General features: G+C 35.1%; 1 protein-coding gene and 1 pseudogene across 1 annotated transcript in view; both read left to right on the top strand.

Annotated features, from left to right (window-relative positions):
- The window catches only part of IFT81 (intraflagellar transport 81), a 154,536-nt gene extending 131,906 nt beyond the window's left edge, over positions 1–22,630 (top strand). Inside the window, exons 16-21 of the mRNA XM_069557822.1 lie at positions 10,823–10,909; positions 11,931–12,002; positions 12,088–12,173; positions 15,839–15,884; positions 19,132–19,225; positions 21,236–22,630. Coding sequence (XP_069413923.1) covers positions 10,823–10,909; positions 11,931–12,002; positions 12,088–12,173; positions 15,839–15,884; positions 19,132–19,225; positions 21,236–21,315 — 465 coding nt within the window. The 3' untranslated portion in view covers positions 21,316–22,630. The remainder of the gene's footprint in view (positions 1–10,822; positions 10,910–11,930; positions 12,003–12,087; positions 12,174–15,838; positions 15,885–19,131; positions 19,226–21,235) is intronic.
- LOC138422640 (large ribosomal subunit protein uL6 pseudogene) lies at positions 7,199–7,788 on the top strand (annotated as a pseudogene).
- Positions 22,631–24,563: the final 1,933 nt, after the last annotated feature.

Genomic DNA, 24,563 nt, shown 5'->3' on the forward strand with positions numbered 1-24,563 from the left:
ACTAAGCATAGCTGCCTAGAGAATTTTCCTTCTGGAGAAGCTACAGAATCAGGCAGACCCTAAATAACCTTAGGTAGATGACTTCATCTCTGTATTGTGTCCGCACCTATAAACCAATCCCTTCTTAAAAGTGGTAATAAATTTATGAAATAACACACGTAAGGTACTTTGCAATCAGTTCAGTTGCTCAATCGTGTCTGACTCTTTGCGACCCCATTAATTGCAGCACACCAGGCCTCCCTGTCCATTACCAACTCCTGGAGTTCACCCAAACCCATGTCCATCGAGTTGGTGATGTCATCCAGCCATCTTATCCTCTGTTGTCCCCTTCTCCTCCTGCCCCCAACCCCTCCCAGCATCAGGGTCTTTTCCAATGAGTCAACTCTTCGCATGACGTGGCCAAAATATTGGAATTTCAGCTTTAGCATCAGTCCTTCCAAAGAACACCCAGGACTAATCTCCTTTAGGATGGACTGGTTGGATCTCCTTGCAGTCCAAGGGACTCAAGAGTTTTCTCCAACACCACAGTTCAAAAGCATCAATTCTTCAGCGCTCAGCTTTCTTCACAGTCCAACTCGCATCCATATATGACCACTGGAAAAACCATAGCCTAGACTAGATGGACCTTCATTGGCAAAAGTAATATCTCTGCTTTTGAATATGCTATCTAGGTTGGTCATAACTTTCCTTCCAAGGAGTAAGTGTCTTTGAATTTCATGGCTGCAATCACCATCTGCAGTGATTTTGGAGCCCAAAAAAATAAAATCGGACACTGTTTCCACTGTTTCCCCATCTATTTCCCATTAAATGATGGGACCAGATGCCATGATCTTAGTTTTCTGAATGTTGAGCTTTAAGCCAACTTTTTCACTCTCCTCTTTCACTTTCATCAACAGGCTTTAGTTCCTCTTCATTTTCTGCCATAAGGGTGGTGTCATCTGTATATCTGAGGTTATTAATATTTCTCCTAGCAATCTTGATTCCAGCTTGTGCTTCTTCCAGCCCAGCGTTTCTCATGATGTACTCTGCATAGAAGTTAAATAAGCAGGGTGACAATATACAGCCTTGACATTCTCCTTTTCCTATTTGGAACCAGTCTGTTGTTCCATGTCCAGTTCTAACTATTGCTTCCTGACCTAGATACAGGTTTCTCAAGAGGCAGGTCAGGTGGTCTGGTATTCCCATCTCTTTCACAATTTTCCACAGTTTGTTGTGATCCACACAGTCAAAGGCTTTGGCATTGTCAATAAAGCAGAAATAGATGTTTTTCTGGAACTCTCTTGCTTTTTCCATGATCCAGCGGATGTTGGCAATTTGATCTCTGGTTCCTCTGCCTTTTCTAAGACCAGCTGGAACATCTGGAAGTTCATGGTTCACGTACTGCTGAAGGCTGGCTTGGAGAATTTTGAGCATTTTTTACTAGCATGTGAGATGAGGGCAATTGTGCAGTAGTTGAGCATTCTTTGGCATTGCCTTTCTTTGGGATTGGAATGAAAACTGACCTTTTCCAGTCCTGTGGCCACTGCTGAGTTTTCCAAATTTGCTGGCAGATTGAGTGCGGCACTTTCACAGCATCATCTTTCAGGATCTGAAATAGCTCAACTGGAATTCCATCACCTCCACTAGCTTTGTTCGTGGCGATGCTTTAGCAGTAGCAATGACTAATACATAAGAACTGTTTTAAAAAGTTATTTATCATTTTAACTATTAGCAATAGTTTTAAAGGAAGGAATACTATTGCCTTTCAAAAAAATTGATTTTCTCAGTTAAACCATATACTAGATTAAATTCTATAAAGTCATTTATTATAAAATATAACCAAAACCTGAAATTCATTTTTATGTGTTTTAACTGGATTTCTCTGTATGTCAAGTACTTCCTGCCTGTTCCATTTCAAAGAAATATAGCTATCTCACCACCATTCCCAGATAATACAGCTCTTCAGTTCTTAACATATTCATCAAATCAAAGGGCACCGAAGTCGTGTAAGCTTTCCATCTCTGTCTTCTGCCATGTTGAAAAGTAATGGGGACAGTTTCAATTTTAGAAGATGGAAAGAGTTCTGTAGATAGATAGTGATGATGGTTGTACAGCAGTGTGAATATATTTAATGCCACTGAACTGTGCACTTAAAATGGGTTTAAGTGGGACATCCTTGGTGGTCCAGTAGATAAGAATCTGCCTTCCAATGCATGGGTGTGGGTTCAATCCCTGGTCGAGGAACTAAGATCCCACACATGGCAGGGCAACTAAGCCCGTGCACCACAACTAGAGAGGAGTCAGCTTGTCACAGCTGAGACCTAACACAGCCAAAAAATAATAAATAAGTATTTTATTTATTCTGATTATTTTTATTTTATGAGTATTTTACCACAGTTTTAAAAGTCTAAAAAAAAAGAAAAGAGTATAGAACTTGCCCACGTTTTTATCAACCATTTGGTTTTTTTAAATGTTTGAGTTCAGTTACCTTATTGAGTCCCTAATGTTCATCTTGTTTATCTCCATATGTCAATTCCTACATCCCTGTATAGTTTTTTTTACCCAGGAACCTTTTGTAATGAAGAGTATACTGAAAAAAAAGCTACTTCATTGACTTTGAGCTATTTCCAAATAGTAACTGAAATTCTTAATTGTTCTCTAGTTTGAATGGTATTTATTTTTAACTTGTTTAAGTATATCTAACACTTGAAACGACATGGATGTATTATCATTTTTTTAATAATTTAATTTCTTTCTTTATAGCTGTGCTGGGTCTTCGTTGTGAACTGGCTTTCTCTAATTGTGGTGGGAGGGCTTCTCATTGTGGTGGCTCCTCTTGCTGCCGAGCACCGGCTCTAGGGAGCACAGGTTTCAGTAGCTGCAGCTTGTGGGTTCAGCAGTTGTGACTCCCAGGCTCTAGAGCACAGGCTCAACAGGGGGACGCACATGCTTAGTTGCTCTGCGGCAAGTGGGATCTTCCTGGATCAGGAATTGAACCTGTGTCTCCTGTATTGGTAGGCAAATTCTTTACCACTGAGATACCAGGGAAGCCCCTATCATAGTGTTAAAGTGCAGGAGTACTTAAAAAATACTTTACACTTCTTGTTTTAATGGACAACTCTCAAAATTTAGGAAAGTTTACAGTGAAGTATTAATACATTTCCCTTCTTTTGTATTTGCATTTTGTTATAAATTGAATATTCATAATCATTTGAAAATTGGAGCGTCACAACTTAAGATGTACAACTTATATTTATCTAAATCTTTTATAATTATCTGGAATTAGCTAGCATCTTGAAGTTTCATGTTTGTTTTTTAGAAACTGTTCCTTAAATTATATGTAATTAAATGGCATAATACATGTAATTGCTAAAGCTAAAATACTTGTTTTAGAGTATATAATATGGTAATTATTGATTTCACTGAAATATTTCTTATTGATTGTTTTTTCTTATAGAAGTAAAACCATGCTCTTGGCAAGAATTCAAACTCTAAAGAATTATTAACGGAAAGAATTGAAATTATTTCTCTCTCTACATCCCACCCCAGCACACTCCCTAGAAATAATGTTAACAGCTCTTTGTGTATTTTCTAGAAATTTTCTGAAAATTAATGAATAGGTAATTATTTATTGGCTTCCTGAAGTTTGCTCTCCACACCTTTGTTCTACTGTCTTAAAAAAATACAAAGGCTTTTTGGGGTGAGGGGGCAGAAGTCAACTCTGACGTATTAATGTCTTCTTCCTTTTGTTTTCATTGTACCTGCTATCCTTTTGCCCATCTTTTGCTTTCAACTTTTAAAAAGTTGCTTTGTTTTAGGTATGTCTCTGAATAGATCTTGAATTGTGTTTTGTTATATGATATAATCTGACAGGTTTATTTTAATAAATAAGTTTAGCCAGTTCTTATTTACTGATATGCAAACATATTTGGTCTTTGTGTACTTTATTATGTTTTGCTTCTGACTTTATAGCCTATAAAAATAAATTCCTCTGTTCATTCTCTGTCTCTGTCTCTCTCTCATATTTTCTGGCTTGTGGTTTTGCTCTACTGGTTGTATCTGTAATGCCGCCATTAATATTTCATTACTTTGATAGTATCTATTAATTCCCACTATGAGTAATGATGAAATTGATATTTTTCCTCTAAACTTCTTCTTCCCTCTCCTTTAGCACCTCATTTTGGTCATTTCTCTTTCTTACTGTTTGCCTTTATACATGTAATATGCTTATACTATGACTTGATTCATCAGCTTTAAGTTGTATCTGTTGCCCTTCCCTTACCATCCCCAGCAATGGAAAACCGCTTACTGAGGAAACCAGCTTACTCATTCTACCTTCCACCTTCTTTTTCCCTTCCCCTCCCTGCAGATTTTACGTATCATGTCTACATTGTCAGAGCGTATTACATTTACTTTCTGTTCTGTTATACTAGTTTTCCCTTTTGGCTCTAGTATTATACCTGTACTTGTTAGACTCAGTGCTCATTACTAATCCTCTCACTACCCATTCTGCTACTTTTTATTGTCTCTCATTTGTTTTCTAATAGAGTCCTCAAAGCTTAGAAGAATGATATTCCCTGATGAGTTCTTAGGTTTCTAGAGTTTGTTGCCTTAAATATTTCAATCGCTGCTTGATTGGGCATAAAAATCATTACATCATGCTTTCTTTCCTTGAGGATTTTTAAAGAGTAGCTCCACAGTCTTCAGGAGTTAAGGGTGGACATGGAGAGAGCTGAAGCCAACATAATTTTTTTAATGACTTGATCTGGAAAAGAATATATTTTCCAGTTGTTGAGTACTGAGTTCTCCATGTGTTTATCAGATCAAGGTTCTTGAATGTGCCTGTTCAAAAATTCCTGGTGAGTAGGGACTTTTGGTGTAATGGATGTAGAGTTTAAGTTTTGCAAGATAAAAAGAGTTTTGGAGATTGGTTGTACAATAATGTGAATGTTTTAATACTTCTGAACTGCAGCCTTAAAAATAGTTAAAATAGTTAAGTTTTAGATTATGTGTATTTTACCACAATTTAGAAAAAGATTCCTGGTTTAAAAAAAATACTTCCTGGTAAATTATTCATTTTATCATTATTTTATGACTCAATTCCTTGCAGTGCTTTTTTGTCTAAGGGTCTTATTTTGTTTGCTATTAATATAAGTGTGCCAGCTTTCTTATGTTTAGTATTGCTTGGTATGTCTTTCTTTAATTTCAGCTGTCTGCATCCTTATTTTTGTTCTACATATGTCTCTTAAATATCATATAGGGGATTTCATGTAGATATAGTTTCTTACATCCAGTTTGAGAACTTGTCTTTTAATTAGTGAGTTTAGTCCTGTTTATATTTTCTCTTATTATTGATACATTGGAAGTTATTTATGTTTTGCACATCCTATTGACTATGCTTTTCCTATGGTTTCTTTTTCTACTTTCCATTGTACCAATCCTGTTTTCTTTATCTTCTTTTTTCCCTTTATTTCCTTTTCTACTCCTGTTCTGGTATTGTTTACTCTTATATTTTTAGCACATTTTTCTTGCCTAAAGTTAGTCAGCTGAACAATTGTTAATCTCCTGAACAATACAAGGGCCTCAGAATGATTTCATACCCTCTCTTGCCTTACACATGTGTTCTTATCCTCTGGTATTTAATTTCCATTTTATTTCTTCAACTCTAAAAGTGGTTGTCATGGTAGTCATTACTGTTATAATAATTACTACTTCACACAGTCATTTCCTGTTTAGATTTACCCACATACTTAGGAATTCCTACCATTGCCTCATGTACTTTATTCCTTACTTCTGGATTCAGTTTCCTTCTTCCTGAAATGAAATTTCCTTATTTTGTTTTCTTTTAGTAGTTCTCTCAGTAAAGAATCATTGCCAAAAGTAAACCATCTTTGTTTTTCCTCTTCAATAGTCACTTGGTCAGAAAAAACTATATTCATTGCTTTCTCTTTTCTCTTGTCGTGTTGATGGATATGCTATTCATTTAATTCTCATTTCTTTTTAGGTAATATCTTCCCTACAACTGGTTTCAATTTTTGTTCTTATATTCACTAGTTTGTTTTAGACTCCACATATAAGTAATATCATATAGTGTTTGTCTTTCTCTTTTTGACTTATTTCAATAAGCATAATACCCTCCAGGTTCATCATGTTGTTGTAAATGGCAAAATTTCTTTGTTTTTAATGACTGAGTAGTATTCCATAGTGTGTGTGTGTATGTGTGTATCTCACATCTTCTTTTTCCATTCATCTCTCGATGGACATTTTGGTTGCTTGCATATCTTGGCTATTATAAATAATACTGCTGTGAACATTGGCGTGCATATATCTTTTCAAATTAATGTTTTTGTTTTCTTTGGATATATACTCAGAAATGGAATTGCTGGATTATATGGTGGTTCTGTTTTTAGTGTTTTGAGGAACCTCCACACTATTTTCCATGGTAGCTGCATCAATTTACGTTCTCACCAAATGTGTACAAGGATTCCCTTTTCTCCACATCCTCATGAATAACAAATTATTTGTGGTCTTTTTTGGTGATAGCCATTCTGACAGGTGTAAAGTGATATCTCATTGTGGTTTTGATTTGTATTTCTCTGATGGTTAATGATGATGAGCATCTTTTCATGTGCTGTTGACCATCTGTATGTCTTTGGTAAAAACCTGACTCTTCAGGTCTTCTATTTTTTAACTGGGCCTTTTTTTTTTTTTGATACTGAGTTGTATGAGCTATTTATATATTTTGGATATTACCTTTTATCACCAATAAATTTAAAAATATTTTCTGCCACTCAGTAGGTTATCTTTTGTTTTGCTGATGGTTTCCTTTGCTATGAAAATGATTTTAAATTTAATTAAGTTCCATTTGTTCATTTTTGCCTTTGTTACCTTTGTTTGCCTTTGTTGCCTTTGTTACCTTTGTAACTTCCCTGGTGGCTTAGACGGTAAAGCGTCTGTCTGCAATGCGGGAGACCTGGGTTCGATCCCTGGGTCGGGAAGATCCCCTGGAGAAGGAATGGCAATCCATTCTAGTACTATTGCTTGGAAAATGCCATGGACAGAGGAGCTTGGTAGGCTACAGTCCATGGGGCCGCAAAGAGTCGGACACAACTGAGCGACTTCACTTTCACTTTCACCTTTGTTTTAGGAGACAGATCCAAAAAATATTGCTATGATTTATTAATGTAAGAAAGTATTCTACCGCTCTTTGCCACATCTACTGAGAAAATGAAGACCATTCTCAGCAATCAGACTGTCGACATCCCAGAAAATGTCGACATTAACTTGAAGGGACGGACAGTTATTGTGAAGGGCCCCAGAGGCACCCTACGGACGGACTTCAACCACATCAATGTAGAACTCAGTCTCCTTGGAAAGAAAAGGAAGGGGCTCCATGTTGACAAATAGTGGGGAAACAGAAAGGAACTGGCCACTGTTCACACAATCTGTAGTCACGTACAGAACATGATCAAGGGTGTTACACTGGGCTTCCATTACAAGATGAGGTCGGTGTATGCCCACTTCCCCATCAACGTTGTTACTCAGGAGAATGGTTCTCTTGTGGAAATCCGAAATTTTTTGGGTGAAAAATATATACGCAGGGTTCGAATGAGGCCAGGGGTTGCCTGTTCAGTATCTCAAGCCCAGAAAGATGAGTTGATTCTTGAAGGAAATGACATTGAACTTGTGTCAAATTCAGCTGCTTTGATTCAGCAAGCCACCACAATTAAAAACAAGGATATCAGAAAATTTTTGGATGGTATCTATGTTTCTGAAAAAGGAACAGTTCAGTAGGCTGATGAATAAGATCTCAGTGATCCTGCTGCAGATGGGATAGCAGATGGTTCTATGGACTCAGTTGTGATCTTTTAAAGAGACAATAAAAACTCTTGATTTGAGATTTAAAAAAAAAGTATTCTACCTATGTTTTCTAAGTTTTATGATTTCTTACATTTAGGTCTTTAATCCATTTTGAGTTTATTTTTGTACATGGTGTGAGAAAATGTTCTAATTTCATTCTTTTACATGTAGTTGTCCAGTTTTCCCAGCACCACTTATTGAAGAGACTGTCTTTTCTCAATTGTATATTCTTGTTTTCTTTGTCATAGATTAATTGACCATAAGTGTGTGGGTTTATTTCTGGGCTTTTTTTCTGTTCCATTGATCTATGTGTCTCTCCTTGGTGCCAACATCATACTGTTTTGATTACTGTAGTTTTGTAGTATAGTCTGAGGTCAGGGCATATGGTACTTCCAGCTATGTTCTACGTTCTGAAGATTGTTTTGGCTATTCAGAGTCTTTTGTGTTTCCATGCAAGTTTTATAATTATTTGTTCTAGTGCTGTGAAAAGTACCATTGGTATTTTGATAGGGATTCCCTTGAATCTATAGATAGTTTTAGTATTTTTATCTTTGTCGGTGGTGGTGTCCCATTTCACTGACATGATCTAAGTATAGATTTAGTGTTATTTGCTCTGCTACAATTCATGCTTTTTGTCTCTCATTAATTCTGGACATATTCTACATGTCTTCAAATATTCTCTCCCCTGGTCTTTCTGGTCTGTTCTTCAGCAATTCTGTTAGATGTATGTTAGATGTATTTATTCTGTTCTCTGTTGTTTAACCTCATTTTCATATTTTCATCTCTTTGTCTCTTTGTGATGAATTTTTGATAATTTCTTCAGCTCTGTTTTCTAACTCATTCTATCTCCTGAGCTAATCTTATATTTATGTTGCCTACTTAGTTTTAATTTCAGTGACTTCTTTTTCATTTTTGTCTGTTCTTTTACTCACTGTACCTTTTTCAGTCTTTTGTTTTCAGTTCCTCCTTTAATAAAATGTTAAGTATACTTATTTAATAGATTTATTTCTAGTATTCTCCTGCTAGAGGAGGTTTACTCCTACTGTTTTATATCTTCTAATTCTCACTCATAATGGATTGATTATTCCCTGCATATTTATAGTTTTGGATTGTGAGCTTACCTTTAGTAGGGTTTTGTCTCTTGAATCCTGGCAGCTAGGATGGAGGGTGTGTCCCTCCAGGGTGTTTTTGCTGTTGTTCTGCTTGTATTCTCTGTTCTGAATGTCACAAGTTTGGAGCTAATTTTGAGTTAATGTCTCAGCTTGGAAGTTCTTAGGTCACGGACACAGGGTAAGTCCAAATCCCAAACTTGCTGAGGACAGGCACCTTTGTTCCATCTGCTTCTGAAGCAACATAGCTACATTTACTGATCGGTTTTCCATCAGACTCACAGACAGAAAAAGTCTTTCATCTACTATAGTATCTTCATCTCATTTACAGGCCCAACAGCTACCCAAGTACATAGCCTCTATTGCCCCTTCTCCTATTTGGTGTGTATGTGACTGTCAACCACGAGAGCCTCAAATGTCTGTAGGTCACTTTGATACATAAAAACCATGGCATCTTTTTCCCACCAATCTTTTATACTTTGCTAGTCACCCCAACCCAGATGCAATCCCATCCAGCAATAGAAGCACCACACAACATTACCCAGTAATGTTAACTCTCTTGTTCCCAAGGAAACTGTGCTATGTAAAACCAAGGTCATTCCCAGGCTGGCCTGGTTGTAACCCTTTACTCACAGATTTTAAGGTCTTTTGCCCTGCCTAGCCATTCTAATCATTCTGTTATCAAGATTGACTCCCAACTCCCTTCACCAAGGGTATCCACAGGCTGTCATCCTTTGTTTCTAACTCTGGTAATTCGTTTTACTTCTTTGAGAGTTCAGTTAGCTCTCGATTTGAAAGGATGCTTACCCTACCTTATTAAGCATTTGTTGATACTTCTAGCATTTCTAGGTGTTGGTAGCAAATTTTCAGATTATCTGCTTCAAAATATTATTGGAGAAGGAAATGGCAACCCACTCCAGTGTTCTTGCCTGGAGAATCCCAGGGGCGGGGAAGTCTGGTGGGCTGCCGTCTATGGGGTCACACAGAGTCGGACACAACTGAAGTTACTTAGCAGCAGCAGCAGCAGCTTCAAAATATTACATTAGAAAAAAGCATGAAACTACTCAAACAGCCTGAGTTCAAATTCTAACACCTCTTTCCAGCCATATAATCTTTTGCAAGATACTTGTCCTCTGTGAATTTTCTCTAAGCACAATGTGGGGATATTAGTATTTACCTTAAGAGGTTGTTGTAAGATTTAGTTATTATCAAGGGTAAAGCTCAAATGCCCTTAACATGGTTTACAAAGTTCTGATCAGGCCTCTGCCAAAGTCTTCAGCCCCTTCTCACACTTCCTAGATGTGCTCCAGTATAATAAACTACTTACACATCCTAAATTGTCCTTCCCTCTAATCTTCCAAGACTTAATACATAGTGTTCCTTTTTTCTGAACACTCTCCTCCTTGTCTGTCTCCTAGTCTGTCTAACTATTCTTACTAATCCTTGGTACCTCAGCTTAGATATCAGTTTCTCCAGGAAGTTGTCCCTGCTGATCCCCAAGCCTGGGTTAAGTCCAATGAGAGTTGCCTGTGCTCCTGTAACACCTTGCATTTGTCTCTCGTAGCACTCAGCCTGTTTACTTGTCTGAGCATTACTTGAAAGGAAGGATTTTTGACTCTTTTGTTCACTCTTGTATCCCCAGCTTCTAACAGAGAGCCTGGCACACAACTTAATACATGGCAGCTATTCTTTTTATCAGCGCCTTCATCTGTCATAATGCTCAAATATCTGGTTGTTGTATAAATAACTCGTTAGTATGCCAAGAAGCTTAGAGTTAAGTTACAAGACTGACAAGGGCATGTATTGTTTCAGAGTCACCTTTTAGGCCTTCGTTTTTTTTTCATTTATTCAATCAATCACCCTTTTCATACTAGGAGTTAACCCAAGAGTGTGATGAAAAGAAATCCCAGTATGATAGCTGTGCTGCAGGCCTTGAAAGCAATCGGTCCAAATTAGAACAGGTAAGAAGATAGTTCTTATTTTAACAACCTAGCAGAAACTGACTTTGTATGCATATTTCCACTACACCAATGTCAAAAGATTCCCAGATCTTTGCCCTCATGCCTTGAGTCTGTCTACCAAGTTGCAGAGATTTTTATTATTCAAACTTGATGTACACACCCTAAATTCTCCATCTGCACCCCTACTGCCAGAGTCCAGGCCCCATCATGTGTTTCCTTGACTACCACAGTAACCTACAACCTCCTCTCCCCTTCCACACTTGCCTTTCCCTAAAGTTTATTCTCCATAGAGCAGCCAAAGAAACCAGTACAACACTTAAACTACCTTCTACCGGCTTCCTGTTGCACTTAAAATCTAACTTCAAAACTTTGGTTTTCAAGACCCTACCTGCTCCATGAACTTCATATCCACATGCTCTCCTCCTCACCTACAGACCCCAGACATACTAGCCTTCTTCTTGTACTTCAAACAGGCCAAGCTTGTTTTCTCCTCAGGGGCAGATTTGCATATATTTTTCTCTCTCTGGGATACTCTACCACCAGCTCTTTGCCTTTCTCTCTCTTTTTCTTTCACCATTTTAGGTCTCAGCCTAAATGTTACCGCCTCCTAGAGATCTTCTCTAATCACCTGTCTAACTTCGCCCACTCAGTACCCCTATCACATTGTACTGCAGAATTTTCTTCATAGCACTTACCCCATCTGCAACTGCCTTCATTACACATTTCCTTGTTTATATCTGTCTCCTCTACTTGAATGAGAGCAGGGACCTGTCTTGTTCACTTCTCTGTCCCCAGCACCTAGCACAGAGCTAGGCACACAGTAGTTACTTAATAACTGAACTTATAGGTTGTAGAGTGGTATGCATGTCTCTAGATAAGATTGCAACCTAGTCTGATACAATAAAGTTTTGGCACAGAAGAGGAAATACTCTGATAGTATTTTTTTTGTTGTGCATTTGGTTATCCTTTCTGTATCTAATTATTATTTCGATAATATTGCCAATTTAAAATTATCTTTTAGGAAGTCAGAGGGCTCCGTGAGGAGTGTCTTCAAGAAGAAAGTAGATACCATTATATAAACTGTATGATTAAGGTAAGACAAAGAAAATTGGATCAGAAACTTTTCTGAGATTTTTCTGTATCAAGGGCTTAACCTAAAACATAGTCTTTCCACTTAGAACCTAGAAGTACAACTTCGTCGTGCTACTGATGAAATGAAGGCATATGTCTCCTCTGATCAACAAGAAAAAAGAAAAGCAATTAGGCAAGTAATTTTGTTGTTTTTATATTGAGTTACTTAATGTTTTCATCTATAGAAGATAAGATGGAATTATACAGAGTACCTAAATAAGCAAATAGTAAGATATTATTTAGAATTAGATCTTGTTGAACATCCTCTGGGTAGTCCAGCCCTCCTGACTAAGTAAGAATACATATAATTTTTCTTGCTTGCTTGCTTACTTTTTACTGTGGCAAAAGACATATAACATAAAATTTGCCATTTTAACCATTTTTAAGTGTATAATCAGTTGTATTCATTACATTCAAAATATTATGTAACCATCACTATAGATTACCAAAACATTTTCATCACCTGAAACAGAAACTCTTATAGCCATTAAGCCACTTAATCCCCATTACCCCCTCCTCAGGAATACGTTGAGCTTCCCAGGTGGTGCAGTGGTAAACAATCTGCCAGCCAATGCAGGGGACACAAGAGACGTAGGTTTGATCCCTGGGTTGGGAAGATCCCTTGGAGTAGGAAATGACAACCCAGTCCAGTGTTCTTGCCTGGAGAATTCCATGGACAGAGGAACCTGGAAGGCTATAGTCCATGGGGTCACAAAGAGTCAGACACAGCTGAGTATGTATGCATGTAGCATTACGTATAATTTCATGGTTGCTTTTTTATAAGCACTAAATTTGGTCTATTTTTAAAGTCCCACATAGCCTGGACTCTGGTCATTGGTGTGCTCATTGTTGCAGTGTGAGCAGCTGCACTTCAGCTAGAAATTCTATGATTGCAGAGTGCCAGCCTTTGAAACGAAGAATGTATAAATACTACTAGCCCTAATATGGTGATTTTTTTCTTTTTGTAATTCTAGCATACTATAACATAATAAATGCTGCCTTAAAAATACGTTTATAGTTGAATTGCTAGCTTTGAAAAAAATATGCAGTAGTGAACAAGATAAACTTTCTTTGCCCTTAATCACAATTCAAATGCTTTGCTTTTACCATTCAATAAGAACTCAAATGAAGTGTAGGATTCACATTTATTCAAGATTGCAGTTGAGATTTTTAGTAGCTTATACATTGATATTCATGACTCAATAGACATGAGTTTGAGCAAACTCCAGGAGATAGTGAAATGGGAAAACCTGGCATGCTGCAATGCATGGGGTCACAAAGAGTCCGACATGTCTTAGGAAGTGAACAACAACAGTACATTGGTATTATAAAAAGGAATCTAAGAAGTAGAATGTTTTGCAGAGTCTAAATTTCTTTATATAATGCAAGCCAGGCTGAAAACATCCTATAAATAGGATATTATTTTTAATACTCTAGCATATTAAACATACTGAATGTATTTAATCAAATTATTTTATTGCATGTAAATTTTGCTCTCTAAATCTATATAGTCGATACTAATGTTCACTAATGTGAGAAGTAATTTTGTTCTTGAAAAATAAAAGTTTTAGAAATTGTTTCTTTTCTTCCAAAGTTATCAATGCAATTAATAAAGAAGGAAACATTGCTCCTGAGCTATTGGTTTTCTGATCTGTTTTCTAGATATTCCTCTTCATCGTTTTTATTTATTTAATTTTTTGGCCACACAGTGCACCATGTGGGATCTTAGTTTCCCAACTAGGGATGGAACCAATGCCCCCTGTGTTGGGAGTGAGAAGTCTTAACCACTGGACTTCCAAGGAGATTTCCATTATTTTAAAAATCATTGTAAATCTTTACCATTCCTCAGTTTTCCAATAGAAAAATATTGCACCCTGACTAGAGAAGTACATGATAAGAATATTTAGGAATAAAATGAAGTTATACTCTAAACTCACTGATACATATGTAAAATTTATTATTAGTGTAGACACAATATTTTTTATGTCATTTCATTTTCTACTTTTATGGTACCTTCTGGTAAGGCCAAAGTTCTAAGGAATTAGCTTGTTTTTGAAAGATCACTTGTAAAATGTAATTTTATTTAAAGAGGCAGCATGTTATATATCAAAGTTCTAGAAAGGGACTCAATAAAATTTTGTTTCTAACCTGATTTTTCCAGTTCCTAGTTTTGTGATCTTGGATATATCACTTTTTCATCTATAAAATAAAGAGAACAATATATGCCATAGGAGCTCAAGTTCAATGTAATGTTTGCAGCAGTATTTTGGAAATGGTATAGTATGAGTTCCTGAAGAGTGAGGACTTTGTCTGTCCCTGTTTTCTTCTTGAAATCCCAGGACATACTTGGTATAGAACAGGTGCTCTGTAATTACTACTTGAGTAAATCAATTGAATAAAATTACATATTAGTGTTATGAGCATGCACCTATTGATTTCTTGATAAAATAGAAATGGAAATCCTAAAACAATTTGGACATTCCTCAGACCTGGGGTAATAAATGAATTATTTAAAGTTCTCTTAATTATAATCATACATTATTCTGAGTAATATGTCATTTATATCCACTGAGCTGTTTTTCACTGGAGAGCTAGAAAAGCAAACACTGACTTAGTGTCTCATAAATTTTATGGGCAAAATGAAGGTTCATCCAGACTGGGTCTGTTCCCTTTAGCTTTTATCCTTGTGCACAAATTCTACCTTCACTTCATCTCTGTAAGGACTTCGGGTACTTCTGATTGCCTTTCTTTCTGTTCTAAAGACGTTAACCTCCCTTTTTTACACAAATGCAAATCTTTCTTCACTTAACCTGCTAGAGTTTGTCTTTGTGGTTTATGATTTCTTAGATTCCCAATTTTGTGTTATGTAATTTCTTCTTGAGTACTGCTGTGTAGCTTTTCACAGAAATACAGTCTTTTTCCATACAAATTTGAGGTCTAAAGTTTCTCTTCTTATCATTGGTTCCATTGTCTTCATTCTTCAGTTTTTGTCCTTAACACTTTAAATCTTATTTTTTGTCTTAAAATATAATTATACTTTTGTTTAAAAATACCATATGATATTATTTATATTTTTTACATTAAAAATTTATAATTTTTTAGCTTACAAAAGAAATATTTATAAAAATAAAAAGTAACCATTATCAAGTATAGTGCACAAAAATTAAATGTTGTCTACATTGCCATACCTCATTTATCTAGAATTCTGTCCAGTTTAGTATTTATAAATCTACCTCATTCTTTTTTTACAACTCTGTATTATTCTTCTGAATGGATGTACCATAATTTATTTAAACATTTCCCCATCTATCAGCATTTAGTTGATTGTAGATTTTTACTACAGTAAGCAATGGTGAAGTGAATAGTCTTTGCTTTTATTTTTATTAAGTTTTAAGAGTTTTTCTGTAGGAAGGCTTCGTAGAAGTTGGATTGCAGGGTTAGATGATATTTATTGTGGTTTGTTATTTTTTTAATGTGTATCCTCTCTCTTTTCTGCAAGCCTCTTCCAAAAAAGTGTAATTTAAGCAAATGTATTGCTATTGTTTTAAGTGTAGATTAACCACAAATAGTACTTAATTTCTTACATGATATTTTGCCTTGTTTTTTTACTTATATTATTGTTTATTAGATGAACTAAAGATTAGAAAAGGGAGTATTTGATAATGGGTTTCATTCTGACTCTAGTACTCTAAACTGTATTAGCTAATATATTTAGATAGATATGTTGATTTATAATTTAGTTGTATGATCAAATCAATTGAAGTAAATGTAAACTATATCATTATATTGACTCCCTAGGGAACAATATACCAAAAATATTGCTGAACAGGAAAATCTTGGAAAGGTAAGAATATTTGTTTGTTTTTTAATGTGTGCATAATTCAGGTTTACGGGACATGGTTATGTCATTGTCAGTTTTTTTTTAAGTTATAGGGGAAATTAGAACTTTCTTACTCTCTTTGAAAAATGAAGACTCTTCCTTAGAAATTTATTTTTATAAAAGTGAAGGCACATAGATTTTGGGGGAAAGGGAGAAATCTAGTTTTAAATAAAAAGTTCATACATAACAAAATGCCACATGTAATGAATGAACTACAAGTTTCACATTATTCCCAGGTATCTCTGTTTATAAGATAAGTATAAACTTACTCATTTATTTTATTTAATAAGCACAAAGCTCTTACTATGAGCCAGGGCCTGGTCTAAGTCCTTTACAAACATTGACTCAGTTAAAAATAATCAAAAAACTTTTCTTAAGATATTCACTCCCTACCTGCCAGTCTTATATGAGGACTACTAAAAATAGGAGTGTATGATTGAGCTTTGTTTTTTCAGTTCCCTGAGACACTCCTAGTGGAAGAGGTGGTAGGGGCCTTGACCATCAGGATGTAAATGACTAACTGATTTCTCTAACTGATTCTAATATTCAATGATTTTAAGACCATGTTACATAGTGAATGCTAACCATGCTTCATGATATACCATTTTATCTGTTTCTTACTGAGTTTCACTACTGAAAATTGAAGTTTCCTCTTAGTTTTTCTAATAGGAGTGTCCAGTTTGTATTATCATTTGTTAGGAATTGTTAGCTGCAGTTTTTCTTTTAAAATACTAACTATATGTCAGTGTTTCATTTCAGTGTTCAAATATTCTTGAGTCTGCAGCCTGGAAATGATTTTATATAAATATAGGCTTTTCTGTTCTGAAAGTAAAAATTAACAGTAGGGCTTTGCTTCAATCAATACATTGTACAGTTTAGCTATTGGATACTTTCATGTTCAAATGTATGTATTTGAATCAAGTTGTAGACACATTTGTATAGTATTTTAACTAGAGATTTTGGGGGCTTTAGGATTTAGTATGATTGTCAATAATAGACTTTCATCCAGATATTTTTTAAGTGAAGTAATGCACTTTTTCATATGAAACTATTCCTCCACTTCATTTGTTTAGTATCTGAATGGATGTTGTATATAGAGAAATATTTGCCAAACCTTGAATCCTTTCATAGACTCAAACTTAATGGCTAAATATGATTATTCTTTCCCCTCCCAGTGTAGTGTTTTATTATACTGCAAGATTTGAGGGGAAAGCAGTAGCAATATTCTGACATCAAGCATGTTTGAGCAAAATGAGCCATTGATTAGCTCATGCCCTGATTGTCTGGCTGTATCACTTAAGAAAGAAAGCTTCTTGATCCTCTCGCTCTTAGAATAGATCTGAATTTTCAAAGCAAACACAGAATATACCTAGACTTTCAAACTGACAATAGCGTAAGTCTTCCAAACCAGCAGACTGGACATCCACAGACCTCCTCAGGCCAGCTTGAGTTTCTGAAATGAGACCAAGCTATAGTGCTACAATTCACACTATCGTATACTAGACTTTGCCTTACCAAGTGCCGTGGAATATGATGCTCAAAGTTGTAACCTTCCCCCTCCTGTACCACCTCTTCCTTTTAAGAACAATGAAATCTGTGACAAATATTTTTTGTGCATTACAACTATCCATAAAATAAATCTGTAGTATATGACATAACATTAAAAATAAATTATAAAGTCAGTTGTATTCATAAAGTTAAAGGTTTCAAACACATATGGTTATGAAGCAAATTAAATTTAATATTTTTGATACAGACAATGCCTGCATTCTGTCTTTGGTTCTTTAAATAGCTTTTATTGGTTGTTAGGATTTTTGAAAAAGAAATTATTCCAATAATATAAGAAAAGTTACAGTTAAGTAGTACCTTAATCTTAAAATCAGGTTCAATACTCTTAAAACTCTTGATCTGACTTACTACTTTTGTTTTAGTTTATAAGGATAAAAATATTTGTTGTAAGATACTTTATTTGTAACATAGAGTTAAGTAGATGTATTTGCATGCCAGGCATTGTGTCAAAAATTTGCTGTTTATATTTAAATTATATTTTCTTCATTCTGTTTTGTTTTGCTGTCTGCTGTTAACTTTGCTTTTCTTAGCCATAGGTGGGAAGGGCAGTCTTTAATAAGCATTTTGAATCTGGCCTCAGTTTAGTTTAGCCTCTTATTTGGGCAAGTACCGACCACCAGCCTTCTCACTTGTGTCCTTAGATCAACTGTTAGATCAACCCTGCATACTAAAAGAGGAAAAGATGGGGGTGTTCCCATGTAATCTTTGCTTGTTTTTCTGCCCTTCTTGGTGATTTCGGACAGTCTGTGTCAGTGAGTGTATTTCTGTTACTCTCTGCTTCCTTCTGTGTGTGCTGTCATCTCTGTTTTTCTCTTCTTTCCTTCCTACTTTTCTTTCCTCTCATTGTCTCTCTGACTTTGTGCGATCTTTTCTTTGTCACTCTTCCTTGATTTGCCATAACACAGAGCCAAAGAACAGTTCGCAGTTTACTGAAAAATGTTCCTATTCCTGTTTATAATTTTAGTCAGTAAGTAGAACAGTATTGGAAGGTGGAACTATATATGTAGGCTATTAGTAACAAAAATAATTCTGATAAGGATCTGAGTCTTTTAAAAATATCACTGGACTTTCTCCTTGAAGAATAGTTGCATACAATTTGATTTATTTGGGCATAGAGCATACCCTTAGAGTATACTGATTTAGGAAAGAATATAATATTTAATAATAATAACATATATAACACATGATAGTTTGTAATTATTTCTATATCTATTGTCATGTGAAAAAAATAGTATTATAAAGCAGATACTTTTATAATTACTCCTATTATTAATCTTAATTAACAGTTGAACAAACTACAGTCCAGAGAAATTGTCTTCCTTATGGCTAGTGACAAAGCCAAGGTTGGAACTCAAGTCTTCTGACTTCCAAAATCTGCATTTTTTATATACCATGATACTGCTCCACTTTCCTGATTTCCCTTATTTTCCCCTTCTTTTCTATTTTTCTGTTCTTTTTAGCTTCAGGTTGTCTTAGATCTATGGTAAATTTAATTAACTTTTATCATCTTAGCTTTCATATATCATCTGGTTTAGCTATTATTTATCAGATGTACAAAGCATACCATATTCTTCTGATTAGAGCAGTAGAAGTAAATCCCTATATGATATTTAATTATTCTTTTTTTTTTTTTTAATGCTAGAAACTCCGGGAAAAACAAAAAGCTGTACGAGAAAGTCATGGTCCAAATATGAAACAAGCAAAAATGTGGCATGATTTTGAACAATTGATGGAATGTAAGAAACAGTGCTTTCTGAAACAACAAACCCAAACTTCCATTGGTCAGGTAATTCAGGAGGGAGGAGAGGACCGGCTGATACTCTGAGTTCATTTGCCATTGTTAGGGGCGTTAGTTGATGCTGCTAGCTATAAGCAAAATCCCACGGTGTATTTCTTTTTTTTTTTTAAGTGATTTGTTCAACATTTTGCTTTCAGATTAGCCATTCTCTATTAAGTTTTCATGGAAAATAATGCTAAGGTAGATTTAGGTTTTAAAAGTTTCTAATATGAAAAAGAGGCTTTTATTATTTCGCTTAGTTTATACATCAGTGGCGTCTTCTATTTTATAAGACAAGAGACTGAGTTTACTATCTGTAAATGTAAACACATGTCCATTAAGAAACATGTAAGTTTTTGTTTGAACATAATAACCCAGTGGCTTAATGTTTTTCTTAATCTTTTTTTAACTTTAGAGAAATCTTTTAGGAACTAATATCTCTTGTTTTGAAGAAACGTTTATCTGAAGTTCAGCAATTCCTACAGTTTCACTTCAGTTTCTTTTTCTTCTGTACAATTCAAGAACATTTAATATTTTGAATCACATATTTGTTCTATTTGTATTGTTTAAAGGCAAATAAAACTTGGTGCACATATCATGGCTATTTAAAATTTATATAGTATAAATTTTAATCTTTTTAAAGTAAGTATTCATGTATAGTACTGTACTAAATTTAAGATTATTGCTTATTTTCACCAAAAATCTAACACAGTAGGTTCTGGGCATTATTATTTTAAATATAAGAAACTGTCAAAGTGCCTCCAATCTCTGCTTCATTTGGACAAGGTATCTGAAGATGTCTTTAATTTTTCCTTAAAGATACTAAATTCATATGCCACCCTTTACTTCATTTCAGTTTCAATATACTTTTCAAATTTTCTTTATTTTAGACTTGAAAACTCAGATTTCAAATGGTTAGCGTGTCCTTCTTGGGTTCGTTCTTCTTAGCTTTCCTGGAGAAAACAAAGCAAAAACATTTTGATGAAAAAAATTGTTTCCACCCTTGCAAAATATACAAACTTGATTAATGGCCTTGGGTGTCTGTTCCCAAATGTGTCCTACCCTTTTTTTGTCTTTCTTGATAATTAGAGAATTTCATTAGCATGGAAATTACTTACATTTCTAGGAGCTATCACCAGAATAGATAGGATCCATCCGAGTATGGAAGAACTTACCAGGAAAGTATAGAAAGAAACTTCTTTTAACATATTGTAAGAAGAAAAAAGAGAAGTATTTCAGTGTTATTAAGTGCTTTGGATCTGGTCCTCAGCTTACTTTAACTATTTATTTGGACAAATATCAGTTATCAGAATTCTCACTTGGCCCTTAGATCAACTATTGGATCAACCATGTACTAAAAGAGCAAAGACTGTGTTCAGTGTGTGGAAACAAACCCTTACTAATTCAATAATCAGTTTTTGGACATTGTATTTGTTCAGAGTTGGCTACTGGCTTGTTATTTTTAAGCCAGTAGTAAGTGATGTTCCTTTTAGAGTATGAATTCCTTTAAAAATATTTGAAAAAGACTAGATGCCCTTCCCAGAAACAGCATTTTATTCCCCAAAGAAATGCCAATTTGTAAGACTATTAAGCCTAGTGACTAGTTTTTTCAGTCTTTGCTATCTTTGGTGCTCTTAATTTTTTAAATTGTTAGCAAGAGATACGTCAAGGAATGCTTATAATTCTGATTTGATTACTGCTTGCTTTCATTCCACACAGAAAGAGTTATGTGGATTAAACACTAAGGCAGCTCCAAAATTATTTTATTCACTGAAGCAGAACATCATTACTACTTCAAGAAAAGCAAATTGAAAAAAAGGCCTAAAAGTGCAAAGCTATTTATAGTTTTTATGTAACATTGGACATTTAGTAACATAGCTTAATGGGTTTTATACAGTGACTTTCCACTCATTTTATGATTTGATTGGAACAGTAAAAAGCTTTGACTAACTCTGACAGTTTTTGACAGGTGGCACTTACAAAAGAAGAGCTTATTACGTTTTTCCTTCAGGATTGATACTTAGCTGGCTAATTGATGAGAATGCCTAATCATTTTGGAAAATAATCTCGTCTTCCACATGATGACCCAAATTAAGGAAAAAAATGTAGCCTGTGAAATATACTTCTTTGTTCACAGATTTTTCTCCTACTAGGACCCAGTATTGCCAGCTGTTGCATGGGACTGACTAAACCATAAATTTCAAAAAGCCACTGCCTATCTTGTTTTCTGTATTAGTTAAGGAAAAATACAACTTTAAAGGTTGTCCTTTAAGAAGAATTTTATAATATAATGTCTTTTCTGTTATAAATCTGTTAATAACTGAATCTAAGGTCATGTGTTTTCCAGGTCTAGAAAGTGTTAGCAGAGTTACCTTAGAGCATTGTTCAGAGGCATATGGAAATTAAACCAACTCTCAGGAAATTGTAGAATATTTAACTTTGTTCTTTAGATTAATATTTTATATCATATTGCTTTAATGCAGTGGACAGCAGCAATGAAAGAAACCATTTCATTAAACTATCATGTAATTAGTTTATATAACATACATAATTTGGGGGGAAAATTTTTAAGCTCTGTGAATTTTCCAGGTGTCTTTCTTAAATTTTTAGGCTAAACATGATACAGAGTACTTTTTGGTAATTTGAGTAAGAGACTGAATATGTTCCTTAAACTAAAAATACTAAAAATATATGTACAAATGGGGAAATTGCCAAAGCTGCATTTACAAAAGCAGCAATCAAATTTGTATTGAAAAAATGACTTTGTAGGGATATGATATATAGAAACCTCCTTGTCTTACACAGGCTTTCACCCAGTATTAGTGACTAATGAGTGTGAATCCAAGACTTGTTTCTACAAAAGGTTCTAGGAGCTTACATCATTCCTCTTGCTTGGCACCAAGGAGTGTTTAGCCTTAGGGAGTGAGTAACAGCACCCTGATGATTAACTTTCATTAAACTTGGTTATTTCAATAACTTCTCCATTATTGTAGTAAAGGTGAGATCTAGATTATATATACAATGAATCCTTCTCTTTTAAACAATCCATGGCAGCCAGGAGAGAAAGTTGCACTTTTATTGAATATGTGATTGCTTCCCTACTCAGGAGAACTGCTGGCCTGAGCTCCTCCTTCCTTTCTTTTTAATGAGAGCAGTTTAGTTAGAGCAATTTGATGTGTGGCAGCCAGGCATAAGGTGAATGTTTTGTCTGGGGAAGATAGAGAGAGATCGTTTAAAGTTATGTGTCTATTTTCAATCTTGGACCTTTCTGTCTTAAGATAGTCTTAAAAAGAAAATATTGTCTGTAACTGTCATTTAGTTTCATCCAATCCTTGCAAAAGAAATAAAAAACTAAAAAACTAAATCCAAACAAACATTTTTTTTTTAAGACTTGGACAAATGTGTTTTCTGCTCCCATGCTCCCTCTTTTGGCAAACTGTAAGTACTGTCTCAGCAAACAGCGATAATTTCACAATTTCCTCTCTAGAATTGCTGAGAGACTTGAGTCACCAAACGTGGTTCACTGCTGTGGAAATGCATTGTTCAGAAGACAGAAAGAAATTTAAGCTTTCTGCTCTTCTGTGACAGTATTTGTTTCCGCCTCAGTTCAGAGTATGAACTGCAGGTTCTTGGCAAGACTGCCGCTTAACATTGCATGTGAGAACCTGGTGAATAGGCAGAGAATTTTGGAGCTTGAAAGGAACCTCAGAATGATTCATATGGTCATTCATTAAATTAGGACCTTTGAGGGATCTCTTTCAGCCTCTCTCAGTGCAGAAATCAGGACAGGAGTGCTTGTGGCAAATGGCTTTCCAGCCTCGGTAGAGTAACCGCAATGCAGTTCACTCCTCATGAGGGAGCCGGTCCCATTGTTAAAGAGCAAAGACTGATTGGTTTATTGGTTCTAGAAGCAAAGCCAACTTACAGAGGAAGGGAAATTTCGTTAAACAGCAGTTCGGCAAAGCCAGATTGAACAAATTTTGCTCCCTGAAAAAAATTTTACTTCAGGGGAGTAATATTATTGTGGTTATTATAATAATCAGAATCGTGGGAAAGATGAAAATAATAATATGCTAGCAGCTAGTCCATTAGTAAGCACTGATTATGTACCAGACACCGTCCTAAGTCCTTTATGTGTATGAACTAGTGTAACTCTCAAAATAACCCTATGAGATGGATACCATTATCCTCGCTTTATAAATGGAGAAACTGAGGCATAGAAAGGCTTTTACAGTATTACACAGCTAATAACTGTAACAGGTGGAGCCAGGGTCCAAAACCTGTGCTCTTAACTATGTGCTGTCCTGCAATGTGACCCATAGTTGTATATATCCATAAAGGTTGCTGTCCATTTATGAACTGCAGTATACGTGAAATTATTTTTTTTGCATTTATAATGCATTTTCAATAATATATTTCCTTAACTATAGCTGAAAAAAAAACTTCACTGCTTTACTAAATGATTAAAAATAAACTCTGCTGGGACTTAACCTGGCGGTCCAGTGGTTAAGAATCCACCTGCCAGTGCAGGGGACATGGGTTCTATCCGTGCTCCAGGAAAATCCCACATGCCTTGTGGCAACTAAGCCCATGCACCAACAACTATGGCACACAAATCGCAACTACTGAGCCTGTGTACAGCAACAAAGACTCAGCACAGCCAAAAATAAATAAAATAAATCAATAAATATTTTAAAGTAAATAAACTCTACCAACCAGATGAGGGAATTATAGTAAAAATGATTGTCGAGTAAATGCATAAAAGAAGTGAGTAATAGTTTTAGGTAAAGAGAGAGTAGAAACTTTATAGGTTATAATTTAAAACTTTCTCCATGAAGAGTTTCAGTTGGGATGATGAAAAAGTTCTGGAGGTAGATGGTGGTGAAAAAGAAAAAAAAAAAACTTTCTCTGTGAAAGTCTTAAACTCATATATGTCTCCTGTTGCTGGACATTTAGATTGATTCCAGTTTTTTACTTTATAAACAATGCTACCATCAAACTTAAAGGTTGAAATAAGATAAAATATTAAGCAGAACCACAAAATTTATTTAGTCAAATCCAGAATTCATTGAATAGTTTTATGGACTTTTCTCACCTTCATCTGTGAAAATGCCAAGGCTAAACCAAAGATATTAACAAGCTGTTACTTGATTAACTGGAGAATAAAATTGTAAGTTCATTCATTTATTTATATGTGAATATTTATTGAATATCTTCTGCATGCCTGACACTGTGCTACATGCTAAAATAGAAAGTGAACATGACCTGGTTTTTTCTCTCAAAGAGCACACAGTCTA

This window comes from Ovis canadensis, chromosome 17, assembly GCF_042477335.2.
Source record: "Ovis canadensis isolate MfBH-ARS-UI-01 breed Bighorn chromosome 17, ARS-UI_OviCan_v2, whole genome shotgun sequence".
NCBI lineage: Eukaryota > Metazoa > Chordata > Mammalia > Artiodactyla > Bovidae > Ovis > Ovis canadensis.